Below are 25,203 nucleotides of genomic sequence, written 5' to 3' on the forward strand. Positions count from 1 at the left end.
GCAGAGGCACCGTAATTCTTTTATTTCTCGACTTTGTAATTCTTGTCTGTATTGCCTTGCCAGCAATCTTCCAATGTAGATCTCTGGGTGAATTTCCTCTTTATATGCAGTTTGATAAAATATGAAAAGCTTTATGAGAGCTGGAATCTGTATTTCCATTGCACGGTCATCTGTCACTTTGATGCACTGATGGCCGTATCAGTCTATTAACAGTGGGTGAATCGTGATTCGGATCAGAGAGTGGTTATGTACCTGGCTGGAGGGGCAGGTAGCAGTCATTAAAAAGATTCTCATTTGGTGCCCCTGTACTCAGGTTATTTTCAGGGCAGAGGTGTCTGCACCATCTAGTCAGAACTGGGCCCGTGGAAGAACGGGGGGTAGGCTTTAGACAGTATGCCTCACCAAACCTTCTCAGTGTGTGCAGATTACAGCTTTTCAGAAGCTTTTAACTGGGCCAAATGTAGGTGGATTTTCATGAAGGAGGGAAAAAGACTATTCCTAAGAGGAAAAAACTCCTTTCTTTGCCCTGGGAAATGTGAAGTGCTTGTCTTAGATCATAGGAAAGCTAGAGAATTAAAAAACAAACAAACAAACAAAAAAAATCTCAATTAATTAGAAGTTGCCAGACAACTATGTATCTGTGATTTTAGTCAACCAGCATGGAAAATACAATCCATTATTGTGATTGCAAGGAATAATGTCACGTAGACTCCTACATTTCAAATATTAACATCAGATGTTACTATCACTTGAACGCATACAGAGAATTGCAACTTTCCTTTCCATTTGGAAGAGATTAAAGGCTCTGATTTCTTAGACCAGATCTTGTTTCTTAACAGCATGGAGTAAAATACTTTGATGCTTTTCAGAATTAGGTTTGCTTCAATGTAATCGTGCATGGAACATCCAATTTATTTCTTCCTTTAAATAAAAAGGAAAGGTTTTTACCCTCCACGCACACTGGAGCAGGTCTTTGCTTCCTCTCGTTGTGTCATGTCTTCAGGTCCCTTCTTGTTGTTCAGTATTGAAATACAGTGTTACAGCAGTAGGTAATTTAGACAAGGTCTCTACGGCGCGGACATGCTCCTGGGTATGTTCTGCCTCCAAAGAACTCACCGTTGCAGAAATCTCCAGTGTCAGAGAAATTGAGCCCAGTAACCTACATCATGAGAGGAACGTGTTTCCCTGTGCATTTTTACAGTCCACACAGGGGTGGTATGTGTGCAGACTGGCTGGCCAGTATGCTGTAGCTCTGCTCCTGCTGATTGCAATTTCCAGGATAGTGTTGAATGGTGGAGCCAGGCACTGGTGTTTGTAACTGGTGTTCGAACAAGTGATGTGCGTGAGAATAAGTGTTTCCAAACATACATGTGGTGGCTGTCTGAGAGTGGTGTGGTGGCAGATCCTGGTAAAACGTAAGATCAGGAGGACATGTTTAGCTGTTCATTAGATAGAGTTCATGTATCAATTTGTTGTGGTATTTGCACACTGACTGATACAAGATCACAGTTCAACACAGCTTACATGAAAAGCCTGGTAAAATATTTGTACTCTGATGCTTTCATGCATTCTAGGAATTGTTATTTAGCTTCCTTCTGATATCCAGTACTTCAAGTTAAAGGGATGTTCTGCAAGACCTATAAAAATTGCAACAATGTGTCTATATTTTGTAAATGTTCATGCATTTCTTTTTTCCAGCAAGAGATGTTGCTGGAGTTCAAATCACTTTCAAATCACTTTCACTGCTCAGAATGGCTGCTCAGAAGTGGTGAGAATGTATTTCATCTTACAAATAGCTAGTCCTAAATCATGGCTTTATTTCGGCCTTGACAAGAAGTAACTCACTGTTTTATCTCCCTAGCAGTCCTAAAAGGGAGTATATATTACACAAGGAGGTTTTGGAGAGGGAATTTGCCACTAGCTCATGTAAATAGTGAATTATTTTTTCTTCCACGTGGGCTCTGCACCTTAGGTAGGAAATCTCAGAAGTTCATCCACAGTAACCTCTACTTCAGGAATTGTTCCTTATTTTTTTTAGTATGAAAAATTCAAATGCACTTTTAAATGTGTGGTTTGAAGTCAGCAATATGCTGTTCTTCTTATGCTGCATTTTTCTCCTCTCTGTCCAGGAACCCAGTGGTAACCACACTCCTCCTCAGTTGTCTCCATCACTTAGCCAAAGCACTTTCACTACTGGTGGCTCCCTGGACGTTCCCCACATTATCATGCAGGGCGATGCAAGGAGAAGAAGAAATGAAAACTATTTTGATGATATTCCCCGGTCAAAGCTGGAGAGGCAGATGGCACAGGTAGGGTTAAAACAATGCCATTAAAAGGCTGCTCCTTGCTGCAATTGGTTACAGAACTAATCCTAACCATAGCTGTGGGTCATATATGAAGGCTGAATTGTAAACTACGAATACTGACAATTTTTTCAAGCTGTCTGTTCCAGTTCTCTATATTTCAGATAGTGTAAGTTGATGTGCAGTTTCTCCTGAGAGATAGAGTTTTGGGGTTGTTTAGGTGCCCGGAGGCTGAGATGCAGGTGCTCCCTGTGCACCAGAGCATGCAGATTCCCACCAGCACTGACTCTGCCTCTTGTTTCTGTAAGAAGGTGCAGATTCCTCAATTTCTGAGCAACCTATATAAAAATAAGCTGACATCTGTTCACTGCCAGAAGCTCAGAGGACTTGGGGGGTGGTGATTGCTGCATTTATTAGTGGAGAGGATCAGCATTCTGCTAAACTTTGTGATCTGGGGATATATCTTGAGTGTTTAAAAAAAGATTTAACAGTGCAAGAAATCATTTGAGCATCACAACAGCACTAGACTCAACTGGATGCTAAATCAAACTGTTCATGAAAGAAAGCCTAAAGGAGCCTCCATCTCTAAATTTTTTCACCTGACCACAGTAAGGGTAGCGATTATTTTCAATCAAGCATATGTTGACCAGAGTGATGTCTTGTACTATTCTAAACAGCAGTAAAGTTAAGCTTGGACAGCCCGTTGGCGAAAATGCTTTAAGATGAACTCAGCTGTTTTTTGATGGTGCACATGCTGAAAGACAGCCACGTCTTAAGCCATGTGGTGCTTTGCAGCGTATGTTGGAAATAGGGCTTTGATTTGCTGTCAGAAGCAGATGGGCAGCCAGTGCAGTTCCTGGAGCGACTCACTCCATGAAGGAGCAGGTTGCTGCATGCTGCCCTGCATGAGGCTTCCCAGTGGTTCTCTGCCTGCCACAGCCCAAAATAGAGCCTCAACACAAAATTCAGCCTCAAAATGGAAACAGCTATGCAAATAACTATGTTATGGTTAGCATAATGAACAAAAGGCTGCGGTCTCTCAGCTAATTGCATGAACAAGAAGTAATTAAATAAACAAGCAAAACAAGGTGCTGTTGTTACCTGGGAACGCAGAAACAAATTGAATTCCATTTGTTCAGAGGACATTTCTAGGGAAGTGAAATTGCATTTGGCTGGGTGGGACTGTTTCCCTGCCTTTTTTTAATCTCCTAATTTTCTGCTGTATAATCTTGTTGTACAGAAATAAGGGGAAAGTTGCCTAGTGAATGAGCTTGTTTTCAAACCAAAGTCTGCTGGGCTTTTGTGGCAAGAACAAGGTTGAGCTGAAGTCCAGCAAGGAAAAGCCCAGTTCTTAATATGAAAATATTTCTTTGAAGATCATGAAATTTAGGTGTTTGAGCATGAAATACACACTGGCTTATGGCTGAGTAGACCGGTTCATCTACTTAGTTCATTTTATCACTCGGTTCACAAATCCCTATTCCTCTTTTAGTCACTAACATTGAAGGGAAAAAAAAAAAAACCACAAACAAAACAACCAAAAAAAACATACTAGAAATTCTTCCTGTCTCCTTTTCACTCTTTTCTTTTTCTGTTTGAAGTTCTGATATTCCCAAGAGGTATGACACGCTCTCATATATGGCACCTGGAGATTTTGTTTGGGATGTTAAAAATTGCATTTCCAAGAGGACTGTGGTATGTTGCATATCCAAAGAGAAAATTGAGCAGTTAATACTTACACCACTCCAAACCACTAAAACCAATTAAGTGCTGGGATTTTTTTTTTTTGTGGGAGTGCGTACCCACTGAATGAATAACTTCAGCGCCTTCTCTCTGACTTTCACTGTGGAATATAGCAGTCATCCTTTGGGACTCCAAAGGGGAAAATGGATTCAGGTGAAATCCATAAAAGAGAATTTTGTGTTAGTCCCTGAACTCCAATCTGTTTGGAGTCTTTCTCATCTCTGTTCCCAAATTCTGCACTCCTGATGTATGTAAAGTTCCCTTTGACATTAATGGAAAAGTCAATGACTCCCTCTGGTGATCATTCTCACTAAATTGGACTCACCCCATTAAAAGGCTAATCAGGGAATTCTTCAACCATTCTATCCCAAAAATAGATATTTAATTTTTTTTTTTTTTTTTGCTATATGTGCTTTGCTAAAATGAACTATACTTCCTTCAATGTTTTCCCCCAAAGCCCCTTTGAAATTAAAGGTAAAGTAATTGTTTCTGAAAAATAAAGGAGATCTAGCTGATTCTTAACATGAGCCTCCTGCTCCGTTCGTTTTTTGTTTTTTGGGTTTTTTTATCTAGCAACTTCCTCCTTGCAGTTTGCAGGTTCCTTTGGCTTATGTCAGATTAACAACTTCTGAGCTGATACCAGTTCAGCTTTCCAGCTAGAATACTTCTCACAAACAGAACGATCTGGAGGGTTTAATGGAATTGCTTTGAGGATATTCTTTGTATTAACCCTTTCTTTGCTAGGCTGTTTGCATGCTGCTGTATGAATCTGCATGTTTACTGGATGCTATAGTAGACAGATGTGCATAAAGACTTCTTTGATGCTGTGATTTTTTGAAAGGGTTTTAGGTGTGTTCTTGATGATGAGATTCATGAGTATTTTTATGGCCTTGAAGAGAGAAGCCAACACGGTATTGAGAGCTTATTCATGGTATTGCTTTCATGAACTTGATTTTATTTCAGAAATGTTAGAATAAGACTATTTTTAGCCTCAATTTAAAATCTAAAATCTGAAGATATTTTGAGAAAATGGTGGGATCTGATGTTTTTATCTTTACTATGGCTGTGTTTGCACTAAACCTTTACATGGGGGTCATCAAACGTGTTGATCTTTGCATCAGATATCAACCGGTGTTTGTTAAAACAATGAGCACATCTGTTTAAGTCTGTTTTCCTTTGATCTGCTATATGGGTTTAAACAGTTCTCTAAACCATAATGAAATCTGCTTGTAAGTAATACACTTTGCTTCCTGGAGGAAGCACTGATTTAAATTTACTTAATGTGGGTGGTTTTGTCTCAAGGCCAGCATGTACCTTCATTCACAGTTCCCTAACAGACTGTTTGCGACCTAAGAGGAGAAAAAGCTAATATAAACAATGAGTCTTAACCAATTTAGATTCCCCTCTGGAATAGGTTTGGTCATTCAACTCTCCAGTTGGTCATCCAACTTTGAAAGTCTTTTGACGTCTGATTGGATAAATCACAACTGCTGAAAAGGTAATACAGAAGGTTGTGAGATGGTTTGTTTTCCAAAAAAAAAGGGGGGAAAAAAATCCAGAAAGGATTGAGTAATCTGAGTCATCTTTGACTGTGGTTGTTGAATTCTGAGCCTGCAAACTGTAGATTAATATGATCAAATTAACATAGTTTAAAATAGCTGAGGTTGCTCTTAAGATTGCCTAAACCTTTAAAATAGAACTGAAATTACACAGGCAAAGCTCAAGGATTTTGGAACCAAAATCAATAGGAGGAGTCCCATTGAAGGAATTGGGCTATTCATTCACCCCTGAAATTATGGCAGGGAAGGAAATATATCTCTGCAGGGAAGAGCTTTGGAAGTTAAAAGGAAACATAGCAAAGTTTGTTAAAATGCACCAATTAAGATGTCAGGTCTTTAGGATTTGTAATTCTCCAGACAGCAGAGAAGTTTTAGGTACTAGCTGCAAGCATATCCCAGACTGCCAGCCCCAAGGCTGTTGCTTTTTACTGCTCCAGCCAGTGACATATAGGTGCTTTTAGTCACTGTGGTCCATAAGACCTCTCACTGTGGTGTTTGGAATGCTGCACCCTGCCCCAAGCCGGGAGTGAGGGCCGAAAACATCCTCCTCACGGCAGACGGGCAGGGAGGTGCAGGGAACGCTGCTACCCACGCCAATCCTTGCCGAAGCAGAGCTGGGTCAGGCATCACCCCGATGCTGACGCACGCTCTCCCCACAGGGCTGAACCTGTGGTGCACCCCGAGATGGGAGAGGTCTGTCATTTCGGGAGGTGGTGGGCGGGTGCCTCTTTAGGGTTATGGGGAAAGCTCCAGGCTCTGTCTGCCTCTGGGAGAAAAAACTGGTAATGAGTCAGAATAAGCTTTCTGGTAGGATAAACCTAGTCATGGCCCATATGGGGGGCACCCCAGTGGGCTGTGATGGAAGGAAGAGAATCCTTTAAGATCTCAGAGAGTTAGAAAAATTATTCACAAAGGCTGGCAGCAGGTCTTTCCCAGTGATGCTGAACCCAGACTTCATTTTGAAAGCCTTTCTGGGTTCTTTGCTCCCATGGTCTGAGGGCTCTCACTATTTTATTTTTTTGTTTGTTTTCTAAACCACAAGATAACCTAAATGTAAGGTCATTGTAATGACTGGGTAGTAAGTTTGAAGTAAAGCTACCCCAATTGTTCGGATTCTGCCTTGTAACATAATTTTGTAAGATATAGTAATTCATTGCAGGATTAGGATTGATATGCAGGAAACAGTCATTTAAATGGAGTTAGTACCAGAGATCCTTTATCTACAATGGAGGAAAAGTGTAATAAAAACAAGAGACAGAATTTGTGAAGGCAGATTTATAGGAAAATTGTGTAATAATCTTGCTGCTTTCTGAAATAATAACCTCCAACTCCATAACATCTTCCAAATACTTCACAGATGCTAATGCATTCATATTTCCAGTGCACTGTGGGGCTATGTGGTTTAAAATCATGTTTTCAATTTCATAACTAAGAAATCGAGGTACAGGGATGTTGCAAGTTAGCAAAGATGACTCTGAAAGTTTGAAGAAGCCAAAAATAAAACTCTTGTCTTGTAACACCCACCTTTAGTTTTTTAACTTTTAACCACAGTATGACATTTTTTTATTTCTTGTTTCCTGTTTGTTTTCCTGTCTCCTCCTCTGCTTTGGAAGGATTAAAAGATTATGATGAATGAAGGAAAATATGCCCAGGGGAATATTGGTGTGTAAAATGAGATTATCTAAGAAGCAATGAAGAATGGGTTTTATCAATGGTTGAAATTACTGGTGAAATAACAGAATTCTTTACTAGTAGATTTAAGAAGCAATAAAGAGAAGATTACAGTTGTCTAGACTTCCATTCTGTTGTTATTTCTAAGGTTTCTTACTTCCATTTTTTATAAGCATAAAATAGTGTATGTTGTGAGGATGAATGGACAGACATTTTAAAGACAAGTTTGTAAAATCCAAACAAAATGCTCTAAGGTTCATATTTTCACATGCATTTTACTTTCAATATGGAAGGATGACTGAACTATGAAGATCTTCAATTTAACATCAGAAGAAAAATGCTTGACTGAATCTATTTTTGGATGGTGTAGATGTTACTGACAGTTGTCTTTTTAATTCAGATAGGTCTTAATGCCATAGAGGGCTGTATCTTGAACTGTAACTTTCAGCAAACTTTCGTGTGTAAATCCCTTGACTGTTGTGTATTTAATGGACAAGTAAACTGATAAAGACATTATGAAAATTCCTAGTAATTTCTGCCTGAAGAGAAAAATACAATTTTTTTCAAGAATGTTACGGAAGCTAGCATTTTAGAAATAAAGTCGTGGGATGTGGATCATACCTACATGCTGCTTCAGCATATGGAATTAAGGAAGCCACTTCTATATTTGGTATTAATGATCCAAACTAAAGCCATAAATACTACACCAAGAAGGGGACAGATGTTCTTTCAAGATGGGGACAGATGTTCTTCATTAATTTACTGTTTTTCACACTTAGCCTTGTGAGCTAGAAGTTCTACATTGGAAAGGTTGTATGAAAAATGGAGGAAGATTGGATGAAAAATGGAGTAGATGAGGTAGTTTCTACTGTCAAATAAACTGTTCTTATTGAAAACCTGAATATTTCAGAGTCAAAGCTGAATTTTAATATTTAACATCTACATTCTTGAACTGCTGGAAAAGAGTTGTGCTTAGAGTTTGGGTGTTCTTCTGAAAGACCCCACTTTTTTTGCTGTTGGGTTTTTTTTTGGCTAAAATGTAGTTATCTGTACCTAATGTTCAGGGACCACAGTCTCATAATCTTTATTGATGGTATTTGTCCAGAAGTTTGTATCCTCTGTGCTACACTAAAAGCTTGGGGAGCACTTGTAGCTGACAGCACCAGCAGAAGGGGAGTCATCAATCAGAAGAGACTTGGCTACTCACCCTGGGTTGTGGGGCCAGAGCTGTGGCTGCAAAGCTGCACCTCCAGGAGCCGGGCAGGGCAGCTGTAGCCTTAGCAAACCGCTGGGAAGACCCTCAGTTCGTCCTCCCCAGAAGGAACCCGAATCCTGGGTTGCTGGATTGAAATCAAATGAAAACTGACTGCCTATCAGAGAAGATGGCCGTTGCATGAAGGAGAGTGTCGGCTGGTTGAGAGAGAAGCACAGCTGTGTTATTAGTTTTTTCTCATCAGAGAAAAACGTGCGAAGTATGGCCCTGCATGGAGCAGGAGGTGGAGGTGCGTGGGACTTAGAACATTGACCTTGGCACAAGATGAGGCTTTGCTTCTCACCGTGCTGTGGACTGGAAGGGACAGTCTTCGCAGGCTCACTGTGGTCCTGGGCCAGTTGTCTCCCTTCCTGAGATGTGCTGGCCATGGCATGCACCTTCTTGTGAAACCTCGCTGGGTGCACTCACCTGGAGTGTCGTGTCACTGCTCACACCTGTCACGCACTGCCTGCCGGCAAGAAAGCCCTTCCAAGATGGCTGGTGATTTTCTGGAAATCTTCATGTAAAGTGTTTTCAGGAGAAGCTAAAGAAATATACCAATGCAAAACATATATACTTATTCTAATAAGAAGTGTTATTTCTAATTTCTGCTTCTCTAAAAGAAATACAAATTTCACTCTCTATCTCTGAAGATCTTGTTTTCGAAGGAGGATCTGTGATTGTTCCTGCTGGCAAGACAAGCTCTCCTCAGAGCTCTGGGAACATTCAGGGAAGTAACATCTATTGAGATGGTGCAACTGCTCTCCCACGGTCCTAAAACTTTTGGAGTGACGATTACAAAAGGGGCCAGACAGCCCCATTCATCAGATTTTCATTTGTTGCTTTCAGCTGTTGCACCTTCAAAGATTGTTTGCCATGCCAAGAGTGATTTTTCTGGGATTTGATCCAAAATTCTCCTAATTTCTGGAGCTAGACTGAATTATAGTTAGCAAGTTACTGCTAGATATAATGTGCATCAGAGGGAGCAGGGTTTGCTGCTGTTTCTGTCTTTCCCTCCTGCACCTCAATGGGGCTGCAGCCCCAGGAGATTTCCCAAGTGATTTCCCGAGTCTCAGCCCTGTGTTGTGAGACATGGAGGGAGAGACAAAGGGGGAGTAAGCCCGGAGGTTATGTTCAGCAGCTCCTCTTCTCCTGGTGCATCAGCTCTGTGATGTGGAAGTGCAAGAGAGGGCAAGCCTTGCCGGGGAGAAGTGGAGAAGGCAGCAGAAGATCGAGTTATCAACAAACTTCTTGGACCAGCTGAGGGGTCAATAGACCATAGGGGGTCCACATTTACTTAACCAGGGCCATGCCCTAGTGTTTTCTATACTTCTGTTTATTGTTGTTACTCTTTCCTGGATTCCCTCAGTGTGCCTCCATCCTCCTTGAAGTGCAGTGGCTAAAACTGAACGTCACTCCATATGAGACCTCTCTGGTGGCTGCCCCATATGGCAAAAAAGTTCCTTCCCTTGTGTTACAATATGCTACTTCTATTAAATACCTCCTTTTTTTATTTAGGAGAGCGAAATTCAGCAAAGAGCCACCAGGATGATCAGGAGCTGGAGCACTTGCTCTCTGAGGAGAGGCTGGGGGACTGGGGATGTCTGGAAATGAGGTGGCTTTAGGTACAGAAACTGGAAGAGGAGAGGTGCTGACTGGATGACAAGAGAAACATCCTCCCCAGGAGGACAGGCAAGGTGTGGGACAGGTTGCTCACAGAAACTGTTTGGTCTCTGTCCTTGGAGGTTTTCAAGACTTCCCTGGATGAAGCCCTGAGCAACCTGGTTTCATCTCACAGCTGATCCTGCTTTGCTCTGGGGTTGGAATGAAAACTTCTTGAGCTCCCTTCCAACTTGAATTATCCTGTGATCTGTTTGCTTATACTTTTGCAAGTATTTAATTTGAAGTATACTAAAACTTCCAAATCTGTGTCCTCTCCCCACCTCCCTGTAGATCACTCTCCTAATTTATTTGCTATTTTATTTATGTATCTAATCTTCCTTTTGCAAAGAATATTCTTGTCTTACTGAATTTCATCCGAATGATTTCTGTAGTTCATCAAATCCATTTTGAGTTCTTACCCTATTCTGGAAAGCCCCTCACTTCTGGATCCTCCCCAGAGAGCCTGAGCTCTCCTCCCAGCCACAGAGCAGGTCATGGCAAGTTGCCTTGGTGTGTTCCAGTCCACTAGTGCTTCAATACTAATAATTATTCTCTAAATGTGAATTTCAACTCCTTGTGCAACCACTGCATTTTGACTGAAGCTAGTTTGTGTATGGTGAATGTTGTGTCACCGCATCAGGAGTTACACCATCAGTGTCCAAGTCCTGCTGGGCTTCTCCTTGCTGCTGCAGATTTAGTTAGACAGTTTTCCAACAAAGGAAGGAAATTTGATCTGAGATGATTTATACTGAGCAGCCTTATTATAAACATCTTGAATTTTTCTTGGCCCATAAAAGGTCTGTCAGGTAACATGACAGGCAATATTATGCTTTTTCTTTGTTATGCTAAGTAATATATTCATAGATACAGATATACACACAAACATGCACATATTCCTGTTTATTTCAGGTGGCCAGGAGCAGTATCAAAACATCTCATAGGCCACAGGACCAGAGGATGGTGACTGGATTTTTAAACAACTTTTCTATTAACTTACTGGTCCCTGCCATTAGACTGGCTATAACTTTCTGAATCTTTCTCTTCTCCCATCTTAAATACTCTTTTGGCCCTTCTCTGGTCCTTTCAGTGTCTTCTATGACTTTCTGAGGATAATTGCTCCTAGTTTAGGTAAATCTGTGATGTCTCCTAAAATGCCATCAAATTAAGTTTCTTAAACTGGGCTGAATACATCAAAACTGCCTTCCACCCAGCTTCTGTTCCTTCTGCATATGCTGTCCAGGTATTCTTTTCTGTTGCTTTCCTCCTTTCTTCTCCTTAGAAAGTACATAATTTCCGTGATCAATCTTACTGGTTTGTGATCACTTTCAGTACAGTTACTTTCTGTTTTCAGATTATCAACCAAGTCTTCCCTGTCTATAGGGAGGAAACCTAAAGTAAGTTCTCCATAGGTAATTTTGTTCACCTTATGAAACACTAAGTTTTCTCCTACATAACCCTCAACATCAAAGACTTGTATATGTCCTGTCCTACAGTTTTTCCAGTAAATATGAGTAGTTAGAAAGACTGGGAATGTGCAAAACACTTTGTAACATGATTGGCTACTGACCTCACAACAGGTGTCTGAAGTAATTATGCGCTATTGTCTTCTATCATGGAGGAAGTTAGCAAGAACAATAACAAATATTATTTCTTATATGAATATGTTTTCTTGAGATCAAGTAGGTTAATTTAAATAAACAGGAGAAGTGAAAACATTCTTAATTATTTTTAAAGGCAATTATAAAGTGACTAGGAGTCCATGTCAGAACTGAGATTACTGAGAAGGGAAGGGAGATGGATGAGTGGAGAGCAGGTAACATGGAGCCTCACCTCCCTCCCTCCCTCCCTCCCTCTCACACCATTAACCAGCCATCCATATCATGGGTAGCAGATGGCAGGAGCTGTGCACAGCAGGTCATTCCCTTTCCCCCTTCCTTTGCCCCTCCTGCCCGTCAGAGTTGTGTCCCATGGTGACTAGATGGGGAAGTCTTTCATGTGTGGGACATCGATAGCTATCACAAAAGTGGTGTCGTGATAGCAGAGTCTTGTTGCGATGTTACTCATATGCATTTATCTTTTGGGAAGAAGAAGAAAAAAAAGGGCATGTTTGGTACATCAGCAATAGCTGATGCAATTTTTGGTTCTCCTTTACCATATTAGGAAAATGTTCTTTGTTAAACTCTCTTTTTCACAGAACCTCTGTGTCAATGGTATTAAGTGCCCAAGTGTATTTGTGTTTATTATGGTGGAAGTGCATGCACAGACTGAATTCTTTTCCCTTTTTTTGAGGGCATATGTTTTGGGAACTGAAAGTTCTGAGTGTTTGAACCCTAATCCCAGTTCTCCCTCCTACTGTCTCTTTTCTGGTCTCAGATACTCACTTAACCTTTTTCCTTTCCTTGGTTCCTTCCTCTTCAGCACAGGGGTATGCAACTTTAAGTATTTCTCCTGGGGATTTCATAATTCATTAAAAAATTTCAGCACTTTGAAGACATAAAATATTTATATCGCAGATGCTAAATATTTTTACAGTGGTGCAAGGAAAAGCTTGGTTTCTGAATTTGAATTTATTACCTTCCGTAAAATTAATGTTCTTTCTGTACTGCATTTCAGTACCTTAGTCATTCAAACATTAATGAATGCAGAACTGAGCAATGGGTTTTGCACTGCTGCCCTTCTGACTGGGCATTCATGCAGTTATGGGAAATTCTCGGTCTCTGATGGTCTGCTTGATTTATTATTGACTTAATAAATCAAGTCACCTGTATTTAAAGATGATTTAGCTTAAGCCTAGATCCTCCAAACCTTTGACGTCTGTTAGCATACGGTACCATACTGCCTTACTTTACTCCTTTCAGGAGTGTGTTCAAATAGCACTGCAGTATGTTTTCTTGATTACCAGACGCTTGGGGATGCTGCATCTGGCATGGAAATGCCTTGTCTTTTACTCTTCTCTTGAAAAGCAGAGGCACAACCTCCTGCCATGGATTCTCATTCAGGAATCCCTCCAGGCAAAAAAACGTAGGCACCACAGTGACGGGCATGGCTGGACCATCCAGAATTCAGTCTGCTTGACACACAGAAAAAAAAGCTCATTAGTGCCAAGTAGTGAAATATCCCAATTCTTATGTCCAGCAGACCAGCTGGAGCGGTGTTTGCTACTGGCCTTGCACTGAGAGTGTGCGTCCATCACATGGAGGAGGACTGTTTTGTAGCAAGTTGCAGAGGATGAGGTAGAAGACAGTGAAACAAAGCTGAGCTTTCTATTAGCTAATGCTGTCAAAATGTAGAGCCCTGCACATCACGAAGGAGAAGCAACTAACTTTGAAAACGAGATGAGGGAGGAGAAATTAACCAGATACAGGAAAGCTTAAGAATTACTGAAGCTGGAGGAAGGGATGTGTGCACTTGCATTTCAAATTACGAAGGAAATAAGAGACAATTAACAACATTAGGCAGCCACCAGCCTGTCTGGCAGTGCTTGATAGTCAGTCCAAAGGATGCCAGCCTGCCCTGACAGTAACAGGAAGTAATTACCTAGTCTGTCACCAGCCAGGTTTCAGGCTACAAAAGGTAAGAGCAAGAGCCATATTTCTAAGAACAGTTGCACTTTTTGGGGTTGTTTTGAGCATTGGTGCTAAATTCCTGCTGCTGCTGCTGCCAAGAACCAGCAATACATATTCTTGCTGTTGTTAAATTACTGATACATTAATTGCTATCTATTCTGGATGCTGTAGTTGCATTTTTTCACGCGTGTTTATTGCCTTTTGTTGCTGCCTGCCAAAGATACTGCGGGCAGATCCTATGTCTGATGCTTTGTTTTAGTTGCTTGGCTACTGTAAAATGTTATCTTAGCTTTTGCTGAGGTGTCACAGATGCTTTCTTGATGAGTATCCACACAAGGAAATATGTAAAAGATGCTGGTGAATGCTGTGCTTGCTTACTTCTGTTGCTTTTGCTAGAGATGCTACAGTATGCTTACCTCGCTTTGTTACTACAGACTATCTGTACAATAGGTACACTGTACCTACAGAAGGTAGACTGAAACCTTTCATTTACACAGCAGGGTCATGGTCAATACCAAAGGTAATATTCTGTATCTTTGTATGCAAAGGAACTGTTGTTGGAAGGAGATGGTGGGCAACTGCCTCACTTAATTGCAGTGCATTCTTTTCTGGTAATTGTTACAAAGAAAATGTATTTTTCCTGTTGTATTGCCAGATTTTCCCCTTCCTCTCTCCCTGTGAAAGTCTCCAACAGAGAGAGATTCAAATCTCAAAACTTAATTGGGTTGTTGACTTCAAACTTATTCCCTGCCAAAAACTGAAAGTAACCAATATTTCTTCTGCTCTCTGCATTTTCTGTTTATGCTGCATAACTTTATCTCTTTACATCACCAGCACTTGTGACTAAATTGTTTTCTTGTGCTCACAGTTTGAAACCTTGTCTAAAGTCTCTGAATAAGCTATGTTTCCTTCCAGACAGTCCAAAAATATTTAATCAGCAAATAAACAAAAAATTACTTTTAACAGCTGTTTTACTTCCTTCTTTAATGTTATTGCAAGCCTTTTCTTAATTATTCTTGCCTTTTGGCAGTTGCGGTGCATTAATATTTACAAGATGAGATGTAGTTTTCTGTTTATATTAGCAGTCCTCTGTCTGTGAGATCTGGACCAACCAGAATGCAGGATATCCTTTCTCATCGATTCATCAGGTTCATAATGTAAGATACAGTGATAAATGCTATGTTGTCACTCTATGGATGTACAGTCTGTTGCCGTGGTGTTATCTACGGGTGTCATGTCGCTGAAATGACAAAAAAAGTTTGTAACTTGTCCGCCCTCTTTTGGGATTATGTGTGCGCGCATTCGTGTATCGTGCCATGTGGTTAGCATCTGTTGGCTGTATGGTGTACATACAGGACGTGGAGGGATTGCCAGCAGCAGTCTCACTCAGGGGGAGCTTTGACTTCTGTTCCTGATGTTTTTGTTTGCTCACTTTTCCAAAGTGAGAAACCGTGCAAACAGCTCGGTTTGCACAGTTTCACCCCCACAATGTGTTGTGCTGCCCTTCCTGTTAATCTGTAGGCTTTGCCTAGCTGGGGAGCACACAGTGTTCGCAGAGACACTTTTGGGGAATTAGAGGTAATGCTGATGGTGCTTTGAATTTTCATCATTTCTGTGACAGAGGCATATCTGCCGTGCATGTGAGAGCAAACCTGGTGATCCATATTGCAGCGTGATAAGGACGACAGCCAGTCGTTCAGATTTCACTAAGCATAGTATTTCAGAGGAGCTGTAGATTTCTCCTGATTTCTGTCATAGAGCTGCCTCCTTGGAGCATTTCTGCCAGAGAGGGGCCATTTTGTTTATCAAGCTTTAGAAGCTTTTAAAATGTAAGTATACCACAAACCTATTTCCATTATTTCAAAAGCCAAATATATTAGGAGCTAAAAAAAATTCTTTCACTGTAGGAATTAAAATGTAAGCAAATAATGAGGATTTGGCTGGTCCACAGAACATTAAAAATCTTACAGGGAGAAAATAATTAATTTTTCAGCCAGAAGTGTTGTATCTATGTGTGCTCCAATTTATTGTTGTCATGGTGACTAATGCACATTACCATAACTAGGCATGGGGCTTTAATAGGTGAAAAGTTATAAAATGTTAAAAATTGTTAAAAATTACTATATTCAAGCCACTCAAAAACAGGCCCTTTTTTTTGCCTGCAGCATGGAGGGTTTTTAACTTGACATTTTTATAAAAAGATGAGGCAGGTGTTAGATTTTATAGAAGTTGTACTGAGATTACTCCTTACCTGTGACTACCTCTGCATCCAGGTCCTTTTCATGTGAGTCAAACACAGTTCTCAGAGAATGGGATAAGATGGAAGAACGTGCAACAATTGTAAAAAATTACCTAATAGCAGTAATCTGCTTCTGTAGCTTATTTGACATCAGGATCTGACCCTTTCTAGAGCACATCTGCCCATTTTCAGGGTTATGAAGCACTGCAAGAACATGAGATACTGGTCTTTAAGGCTATGAACTTTATGGTTAAAAGTTGTCACTGTAAAAGGATTGAACCTTTACCACTCTGGCACCTGACTTGAGACCCTTTTGTGATTGTAAATTCTTTATCTGCAAAATGTGGAGAAAAAAAATCTTCTTTCTGAAGGTGACTGAGGCAGAGAGAGGAAAGGCACTGGTTAAAGGCATGGGGAGGTTAGAATACTAAAACACAGGCAGTACAGCAAAAACCACGTGATAAATTGCACAGCTGTCTGATGAGTTGTAAGGTTAGATGAGGACTAAATTATCTCTTGCCTTTCTACTTCATCAGAGAGATAAAAATTCCATACGTATATTGTGTCATAAAATATACATAAGCTTAAATGTTTGATTATTTGTTATAATTGCAAATTAAATGTTCAAAGCAGAAAATCCTTATCCTATCATCTCTATTTTTAAAAATTAAATCAAACATCATAGTTAGTCCTGCATGGCAATTTACAAACATTTCTATACTGCCTGAAAGTGTTTTAGGTGCTTATGAAGGCCCTGAGTTGTTCCACACCGATTCCTTAGATTTAGAACTACTTGTAATTCAAATTTTCTACCTCAGACTTGAGACTTGTAGTTTCAAGTCTTCTGTAGGTCAGAGATATTCCTACTTTGTATTTTACCTGAAGTTAATTGTCATCATCACATCCTAAATCTCAGAATTTCAGTATCTGACTAGAGTTAGTCAGCTGAGGAGCTCCTTTTCTCCCTGTAGAGGCTTTTAGGCCCAGATTTATGAAAGTATTTAGCTGTCTAAATTTTGTTTAAAAGCCTTTCTTCCATTAGAAAAAAAGAAAAAAAGGGGGGGGGGGGAGGAGGAAAATAAATTGCTTGGGAATATGTAGTAGGAAATACACTTCTAAACATCTTCATGGATCTGGGCTTTGGAGACTACCCTGTTATAACTCAGTCCAAATAGGTAATGAATACTAGCAATAGTATGGTTAAAAAATCTAAGGAGAAAAAATGAAATCTAAGAAACAAAAGGAAAGGAGACCAGAAACCACTTCTGCTGAATATTAAAAAAACACTTATGATACAGTTACAAAAGAAAATTTCATGGCTATATATAACATGTCTTCTTCAGCCATCATAATAATCTATACCTATGATATTCAATTTTATGTAGCTTTTCTTAGCAGCTGCTCGCTGTACAAGACACGCTGAAATACATGAAAGGTCTTCAGGTGCAGTGGTCTGTCAGGAACAGCAGAAATCCTGTATCTCTGCCTTCCCTTAACCTCAGATGTATTACGTGTTTAGATCATCCTACAACAATCCTATCAATTCTGTTTTGTCTAATTCAAAAGGAGCAAGTACTAGGATGATTGTATATATTTATAGAGCAATTAATGGATACAAATGAATGGTGTCCACACGGTCCCTCTCTAAGTGTCTTATACACTAGTTTTATTAGCCTGGTTAAAGATTATTTCCCATTTCCTCATGGCTGTTGCTTCCTAACTCCTTTATAAAATTGATCCAATATGAGAGGTAGTCACTGCTTCTCTTGTTACTGTCCTTCATTTACAGACAGAAACAATACTATCTCCATGGTTTTAATATCTTTCCTGTAAAAGGGGGTCAAACTGTAAAATGATGCACTCATTTCACTCCTTATATACCCTGCTTAATTTGTCAGTACTATCCATTTTCTGCATGCAAGGGAAGTCACCTGCATACCAGTGCAACAAAAGGGTTTGAAGTGCTCCCCAGGGTCACTTATTCCATAGAAATTCTGGTCCTACCTCATGGCCATCCCTGTGCCTCCTCGGTGGAACAACCGATGGTCAAAAGATGTACTTTTATAACTTCTCTGTCCTGGATTAACTCCTGTTCCATTGTAATAACCTTTTGCTAAATGGATAGGATGTACCTCCTGAAATCTGCTTCCTTACACAGAACATGCAAAGTGTATCTTTATTAGTTAAAAAAAGGGACTATTTCAAGTGGTCTGTTAGCTATGGCCTTGAACAGTTCGTAAGAGACAGTTGAGCACACTGTGACAATTTATGATGGGTGCAATCCATCTTCTCTTGTAGTCAAATACAGGCTTCGCTAATAAGGATGCAGATCCTTGCCCCTTGAAATATGAGTTAAACATTATTTTATAAAGAGAACTGCTTCTTAAAGAAATCAAATTCCCACTTCAGATTAAATATGATAGAAGGTTTTTATACATTAGTGGTCAGAAGGATTCATTTCTGTGGATACAGAATGTTCCCAAATGGGAGCAATTGCTCCTGCTGCTTTCCTTTCAAAATCTGAGGTTGAAGTCATATCCATAGCATATAGGCAACTTAACTAGGCAAAACAGAAATTACAATACTGTATAATTTGTAAATGTGCTAATAGTGCCAACATTAAGTAGGTTTGACTTGTTTTATGATGCTCACTTGCTTGAAGTTGCCATATCGGCAGGGTAATGTTGATGTTTCCAGATTTATCTCTTGCTTTTCATTGCAGAGTTGTGCAAATGTGTGTCATTTCATTATTTTGTGACACATGAAAATGATGTACTTTACTTGTTTTGTTTACTCTGTCTTGATTTAATTAGTAGGATGTGATAGTTTGCCAGACTTCTGAATGTCTTCAATAAGAATTTTTCATGTGCTTTTGATGCTTAACTTCTTTTTGCTTTAAAAGTCTTAACTTCTAGCCATATTCTGTGTGAAATGCTGATGACAATTCCTTGCCAGCTTCAACACATATTTTAACAATATGACATGCATAGAAAATACACAGAGATAAGTGCAGGTAAAGAAAGAAGCAGCATAATCCAAATTGAAATAATCATATAGGAGAAGGTAAAATAGTTTGAGAGAGAACAAGCAGGGGAGGAAGGAGGAACAGGAAGGAGAAATCTGATCCCCAAAAGACAGTGGGTAGGAGACAAGAATTCAGAGACAGACCAGACCAGACAGGGTAGGGGAGAAGCGGGGCTGGTGACAGAGGGAAGAGGGCTTGGGAAGAGGAGAAGGACTTCATCCATGGGTCATTTTAAGTTAAAGTGAGCTGATGCTGGTTTGGTAGCATCCCTGGTGTTGAGGACATGGGCAGCATGGGCACATGTGAACCAAAAGTCAGAGAGATCACAGTTAAAAAATTAATAAACTCAAAATAATATTTTTTTTGCATGGGCCTGCAAGGTGAAAGGTGCCCCAAAGGGCCCAGAGGTCAGTCCAGGTCAAATAAAGCCCTGTCCAGAAATAGCAATGGCAAGTGAGACATAGACCAGCACTGCCATGCTGGGGGCATTCCTATACCGATGCCTGTGTTGGCTCTTTTTGGAAGGGAGAAGAGTGTCCTGCGAAGGGATTTGTCAGCCAACTGCAGTCCTACCCATGTTCTCTGAGGGCTTTGAGGAAAGAGGGGAGATGACAGCTCAGGAAGGCAATCTTCTATATCAATAAGAATGATGAATGTGGAAGGGCAATGTTAGTAACTCTACAATGAGACATCAAGAGAAGGTGATAAAAGTAAATATTCATAAAGAGATTAAAGAATGCCTTATATGTTTGAAGAATGTATAATAAGTTTTGAGATCAAAGCAAAGTCTCAGTTATTTAGCCATTTAGGAAAGTTAGTTATTGGTTGTGTGTGGTGGATAATGGAAGACTTATTAACTGTGTAGAAAAGCTTGTAAAACACATAGTGGAATTTGTGAATGGCATTTTTGTGCATCTCATTATTTTTTTCAAGTGCTCTCATCCTCATATATGTATTGTAAACAGTTATTTTTAAGGAATATTTCCGATGCCTAATGATTTTATTCTCAAAGCAAATAGATTTAATTAAAGCCTCATTAAACACTACAGTAGATGACTTTGGATTACAAACTAAATAATGAAAAAAGTTGTAGAAGTTGTATTCCCTTATTTTAGTAACATTGCTCTATGTGTAGAAAATAAATTATTGTTAATTGAGCACAACAGTGGAGCTACTTTATAGCAAATTTGCCTGCAACTTCTCTTATATCTTGAACAACTGTGATTTTCAGACAGGAGACTGGGGAGAGCCTTCAATTACCTTGCGACCTCCAAATGAAGCCACAGCATCAACACCTGTACAATATTGGCAACATCATCCAGAGAAACTCATCTTCCAGTCATGCGATTATAAAGCATTTGTAAGTGTTGATAAATTTAGTGGTTTGTTTTGGTGTAGATATATTAATCTTAAATTTTGATAGGCTGTTGGGTTTTTTCAGTTATATTTTGTCAGTGACTTTTGATGAGACAGGCCACTTCTGAAATAATGTAAGTGTAATAAATGAGAAACAAGGATGCACAGTACTTTTTGCTATGAGTTTTGTGATATATTGCAGTCCATGTAGCAATAGTGTTAGAGAAATGACAGGATGAATAAGTGGCCAAGTGTTGTAGAAGTGACAGTGAAGGCAAACACCCCAACTTCTCATCTGTCACAAATCCCTGTCTAGTACTTATGGAAAAATAATAAAACATAATATGGGATTCTCATGCCTACCTTAATGCTGCGTGCACAGCAGTTAAAGTATTGCCTTGCCTGAGTTTTATACACCTGTTTTGGGGGAAGGGAACTAGGGAAGATGGAGATCATCAGGGTCCTGAAGCAGTGTTTTTTGTCCATGGGACAACAGCACATTCAAACCTCTCCCAAACTGATGACTACTTGCAGTACCAGTAAGAGTCAGTTCCTTCAGAGCAGGGCATATTTATTTTTACCTCCGGATAGCTGTAGCTGATCCCATCCCTGGAGAAATGGAGCTTCCCTCTACAGCTAAAGATGATTAGTATTCTCTGGCTGGTATAAACGCTTGTGAAGGAGAGGAAGATCTCATGAAGTATAGGAAGTCATACTGGAAGACTTTGTTTTTTAAAAGAAAAAACGTTTTCTGAATTCTTGAGTTCCCTGTTAACAGGGCAGAGGGGCTGGTGCTTTTATGGAGATGAAGAGGTGCCTCAGCCCATCTATTTAAACTCACATTTCCCCTTCCAACTCTGCTAGAAAGCACTTTTAAAGTTGCTGAAGGTGCTTCCCAGACCACTGTGGCCTCTTCAGAGGTGGCCACCTAATGAAGCAAAGTTGACTTATTTTACAAAGGAAAGGAGCTCAGTAGTTGCAGTGCCTTTAGCATAATAGTTGAGGGTTAACCACTTGTCCAGGACGTGGGTTTTAGATCCTCTTCACCTGAAGAAGCTTGGATCCTTAGTGCTTTTTAGGCTAATGCTCTGTTCACCAAACACTGGAGCATTTTGGGGGAGAGTTGGGAGCTGATGGACCTGATCTAAAGCATATCTGAAAAGGTAGGAGATAGGACTAAGTGCAAGTGAGAGCCTGGCTCACACGGAGGAGGGACAGAAGGGGTGTTACAGACCTGTCTTGCTGGAGCACATCTGCATCTTCCATCAGACCTTCATGGAGTAGAAATTGCCATGAATGCAGTGATTGTCCCTAGACAGTAACTAGAATTTCTGCCTTCCTCTGCAAGTGGAGTCCCACTCACCTGCTCTCAGTCTTGCTCTCCTTCTGTGCAGCACCTCAAATTGAAAAGGAAGCTTTGTAACTTACAGTTCTTTAAATATTTTCATAGTTTTCAGTAAAGTGAACAGGTGTATCTCAAGAGTGCCTTCTATCTCATTACTTGATCCAGCAGTAAATTCATAATCAGGTGTAACCTCTGTAGTAGGTTGGAAGGCTTGTGCATCGTTAAAGAAATGAAGTTGGGATCACCAGGAATATCCAAGTTACTGGTGATTAAGGAATCGCCAAATCAAAATATCCAAGTTATTGCTGATTAAGGATACATCTTCCTTTCCTAAGGGTCATGCATCACTGCACTGACTCAGCTCCCTGAGCTGTAATGACCTCAGCCTTAGGGAGTAAAACCCTGGCTTGGAAGTTACAACGGGGGCAGTTTTCATTGTATGCCACATCACTCAGTTGAACTGTTGGATGTCCTCTGTGTTTCTCCCACATGCTCTGGGTCTTTGAAAAGGAACATTTCCAAAAGTACAGCAAGTCCAAGGAAAACAAAATTCCCTCCTAGAATTTTGTATTTGTCTGACAACTAAATTGGACAGTGCCTCTGTGGTTTGTTTGTCTATTCTGCAGTCCACTCTGGGAAGCATTTCTGAATGCCTGCAACTGAGACTTTTTGCTGCTGTGCAGATGGGACAAGAGCTGCCTGCGTCTTCTCTTTCTGGCTCTTTTTCTGCCATAAGCTCAGAAGCACTGCTTTTTTTCCCTGATGCCTGACCAAATGGTAGCTTTCAAGGAAATACCAATTTGTTGTGCCACAGTCTATAAAAAAAAAAAAAAAAAAATTAAAAATTGAAGAAATTAATTGCATCCTTCTGAGAGAAGGCTAAGGATACCAAAGGTGTCAGACAGCAGGATCCAGAGAAACATACAAGTTTAACTCAATATGCTTTAGTTTAATTTTCTAATTTCAGAGTTTGCTTTATATTTGTCATTCTTCTTCAAGGGCAATATCAAGCTATCCCATCAAATTAATGCCCAAAGCCCTATTCATGTCACCACTGAGCCCCCAGCTGGACTCGCAGCTGCTTGCTTTATGAATCTTTAACATCTGCACTCCTCCAGGAATGCCCTTCATTCATTTCTTTCTGCTTGTGCTTATCTGGTAGTGTTGGTGTTGTGCACTCTTCCATTTATAATGCCCTGTAAAGTGTTTCTCAGTAATTACCATGTTGGCTACTGTCTACATTGAAATATTTATGCATTTTCTTGCAGGTCAGAGACTTCTGCAGTACACAGTGTGAACTAAAGGCTTTAAAGAAAATATTTCAGTTTAGGTCAGGAGACCGGAGAGTTGAACCAGTACACTTTCTCTTCAGTTCCAGCTTGCGTTCAGCTGTAACTGAAATTTTTTTTATAGGTTCTTGTTTAAGATGAAGCTGATTCATTATCTGGTTGGGTCAGCTTAGAGTGTTTCCAAGGGGAGTCAGTGTGGTAGAATGAAAGGAGTCAGACAGCGGTGATGGGCTACAGCATCCTCTGGGAAGAAGCTCCTGCCCACAGTGCTTTCTCTCCTTCTGCAGCTGACCTACCCTGTTCCCACCAGTGGCATGACTTCTCTTCAGCTTCTGTGTTGCTCACTTAGGACCAAAGACTTACGAGAAGCCATGGCATTGCGCTTCAGTGAGAATGCAAAGAGAGACATCTCTGTGCCTGGGGAGGAGAAGACAAGGGGTGGCTTGCTGTCCTCTTTCCCCAGTTAAGCCAGACTTACATGTGACACCATATAGAAATACAGAAACATCCTGTTTGCACAAAGCTATATGAACATGTGCACATCCACAGATGCACATGCCTGTAGCTTCTATAGGAGAAATGCAGAGTGTGGTTCTCACACAGCCCTGTTAGCCATAACGAGACCGCTTGCTGCTAGGTGAGAATGGCAGGGATGATGCAGCCAGCTCCATCCCTGGAGGAGCAACACCATAGAGATACTCAGAGAGATACTGAGACTGCAGAGGAACAAATCCAGAGGAGCAGAGCCTGCTGACAGGGTTCAGAACAGCTCAAACTGCACATGCCAGCAAATGACATTGTGAGGAAGAGGCAGATGGGGAAGGGGATGTGTCAGTGAGGCACTCACTGCCCTGTGTACCCTTGGAGATGAGCAAGCTCCTCTGTGAGCACTGTGGCTTTCAGTGAGCTGAGCCAGGACCCAGCACCAGCACCCTGCTGCTTCCTCTCACCCAGCCCTCCTTCAGATCAGTAAAGGCTTCAAAATAATATTCCAGGGTCAGCCTTTTCTTAGGAAGAAATAATGGCTTAAACTAGTTTTCAGTTCAGATTTATTTTCTCTGTTTGCTGATGCTGGGCTCTGCTATTTGCACATAAATTAGTTACAGATTGAGTACACAGAGGTTAACATCGCTGCTGGCCTTCATGTCCACATGATTGCACACATAGGAACATGAGTTTGGCAGATGGCAGCTAAAAACAGCAGATTCTCCATTTTTTAATCAAATGGCTTTTTTAAGATGAAATCTGTAGTATTTGTTTGTTGTTTGAGTGGCTAAGGTGATAAGCTAGAAGACTTTCAGATATCGTTTCAAAGGGCTCCATCCGATTCAATACACTTGTTGCTGTGCATTCCTGTTTCATAAGTTGATTAACACACTGGTTTAAATGATTTATCAGAGAAATGCAGAGTAAAAAAACCTGAAGAGATATATTAAGTTGACCGCTACCACTGTGGGGTTTTAGGCATTTTTACTGCATTTCTGCAGATGTTTGTCTATTTTGGAATTTTAGTTAAGTTTAATGACTTTTTATTTTAGTATTTAGGTTCTATGCTGGTAAAAGAGTTAAGAGGCACAGAGTCAACACAGGATGCATGTGCAAAGATGAGGGTAAGTTAGTAAACCTACTCCTTTCTCTATTATCATAATATTAAATCATATCAAGTTGTGATTACTTGTACTGTGCTCTTTTTGCTTTTATAATGTTCTGTTACCCATTTGTTTTCCATTGCTACACTGGTATTCAGTAGGAAGTTTATTCTGCCTTTTATCTTAATTTCAATACCAAAATTTAAATGTCGATTTTTATTTTGTGTGTTGTATCTAAGAAAAAAACAAATTTGTGTGTTATGTTTTCTCTTGAATCTTCAAGTATGTTTCAAAGTTCTTTCCACACACTTTAAATGTGCCCACATCACGTTGCTTTTATAAACAGAATTTATAGCTCATATATGATAGTCTAGATTGAATTTACTACATGAAAATATGTACTGGTAAATATATTAACATGTTACTGAAGCCACTGTTTTTTACATATGGTCTAATCCTACAGTCACATAATCCTATGGATGTTTTTACTCACATGAGTATTCCATTAATTATTGCTTATTGATTGAAGGATGAAAAGGGATCTAATTCAGTTTCACCTGATGGTGGAAAAGCAGTTAGGTTTCCTTCAAACTGGTAAGAATGT

At 40.1% G+C, this 25,203-nt stretch overlaps 1 protein-coding gene across 7 annotated transcripts in view; it reads left to right on the plus strand.

The window, feature by feature from the left end:
* Positions 1–25,203, plus strand: part of ANKS1B (ankyrin repeat and sterile alpha motif domain containing 1B) — a 447,745-nt gene that overhangs the window by 397,427 nt on the left and 25,115 nt on the right. For 3 of the 7 annotated variants that reach the window (XM_074826977.1, XM_074826979.1, XM_074826980.1), the window contains 3 exons: positions 2,130–2,309; positions 20,252–20,380; positions 24,549–24,620. In XM_074826977.1, the coding sequence (XP_074683078.1) occupies positions 2,130–2,309; positions 20,252–20,380; positions 24,549–24,620 (381 nt within the window). Of the gene's footprint in view, positions 1–2,129; positions 2,310–14,838; positions 14,914–20,251; positions 20,381–24,548; positions 24,621–25,203 lie in introns of all 7 variants that reach the window. The other 4 variants (XM_074826978.1, XM_074826983.1, XM_074826981.1 and 1 more) reach the window with 3 other exon arrangements.

Source organism: Strix aluco, chromosome 5 (genome assembly GCF_031877795.1).
Source record: "Strix aluco isolate bStrAlu1 chromosome 5, bStrAlu1.hap1, whole genome shotgun sequence".
Classification (NCBI taxonomy): Eukaryota; Metazoa; Chordata; class Aves; order Strigiformes; family Strigidae; genus Strix; species Strix aluco.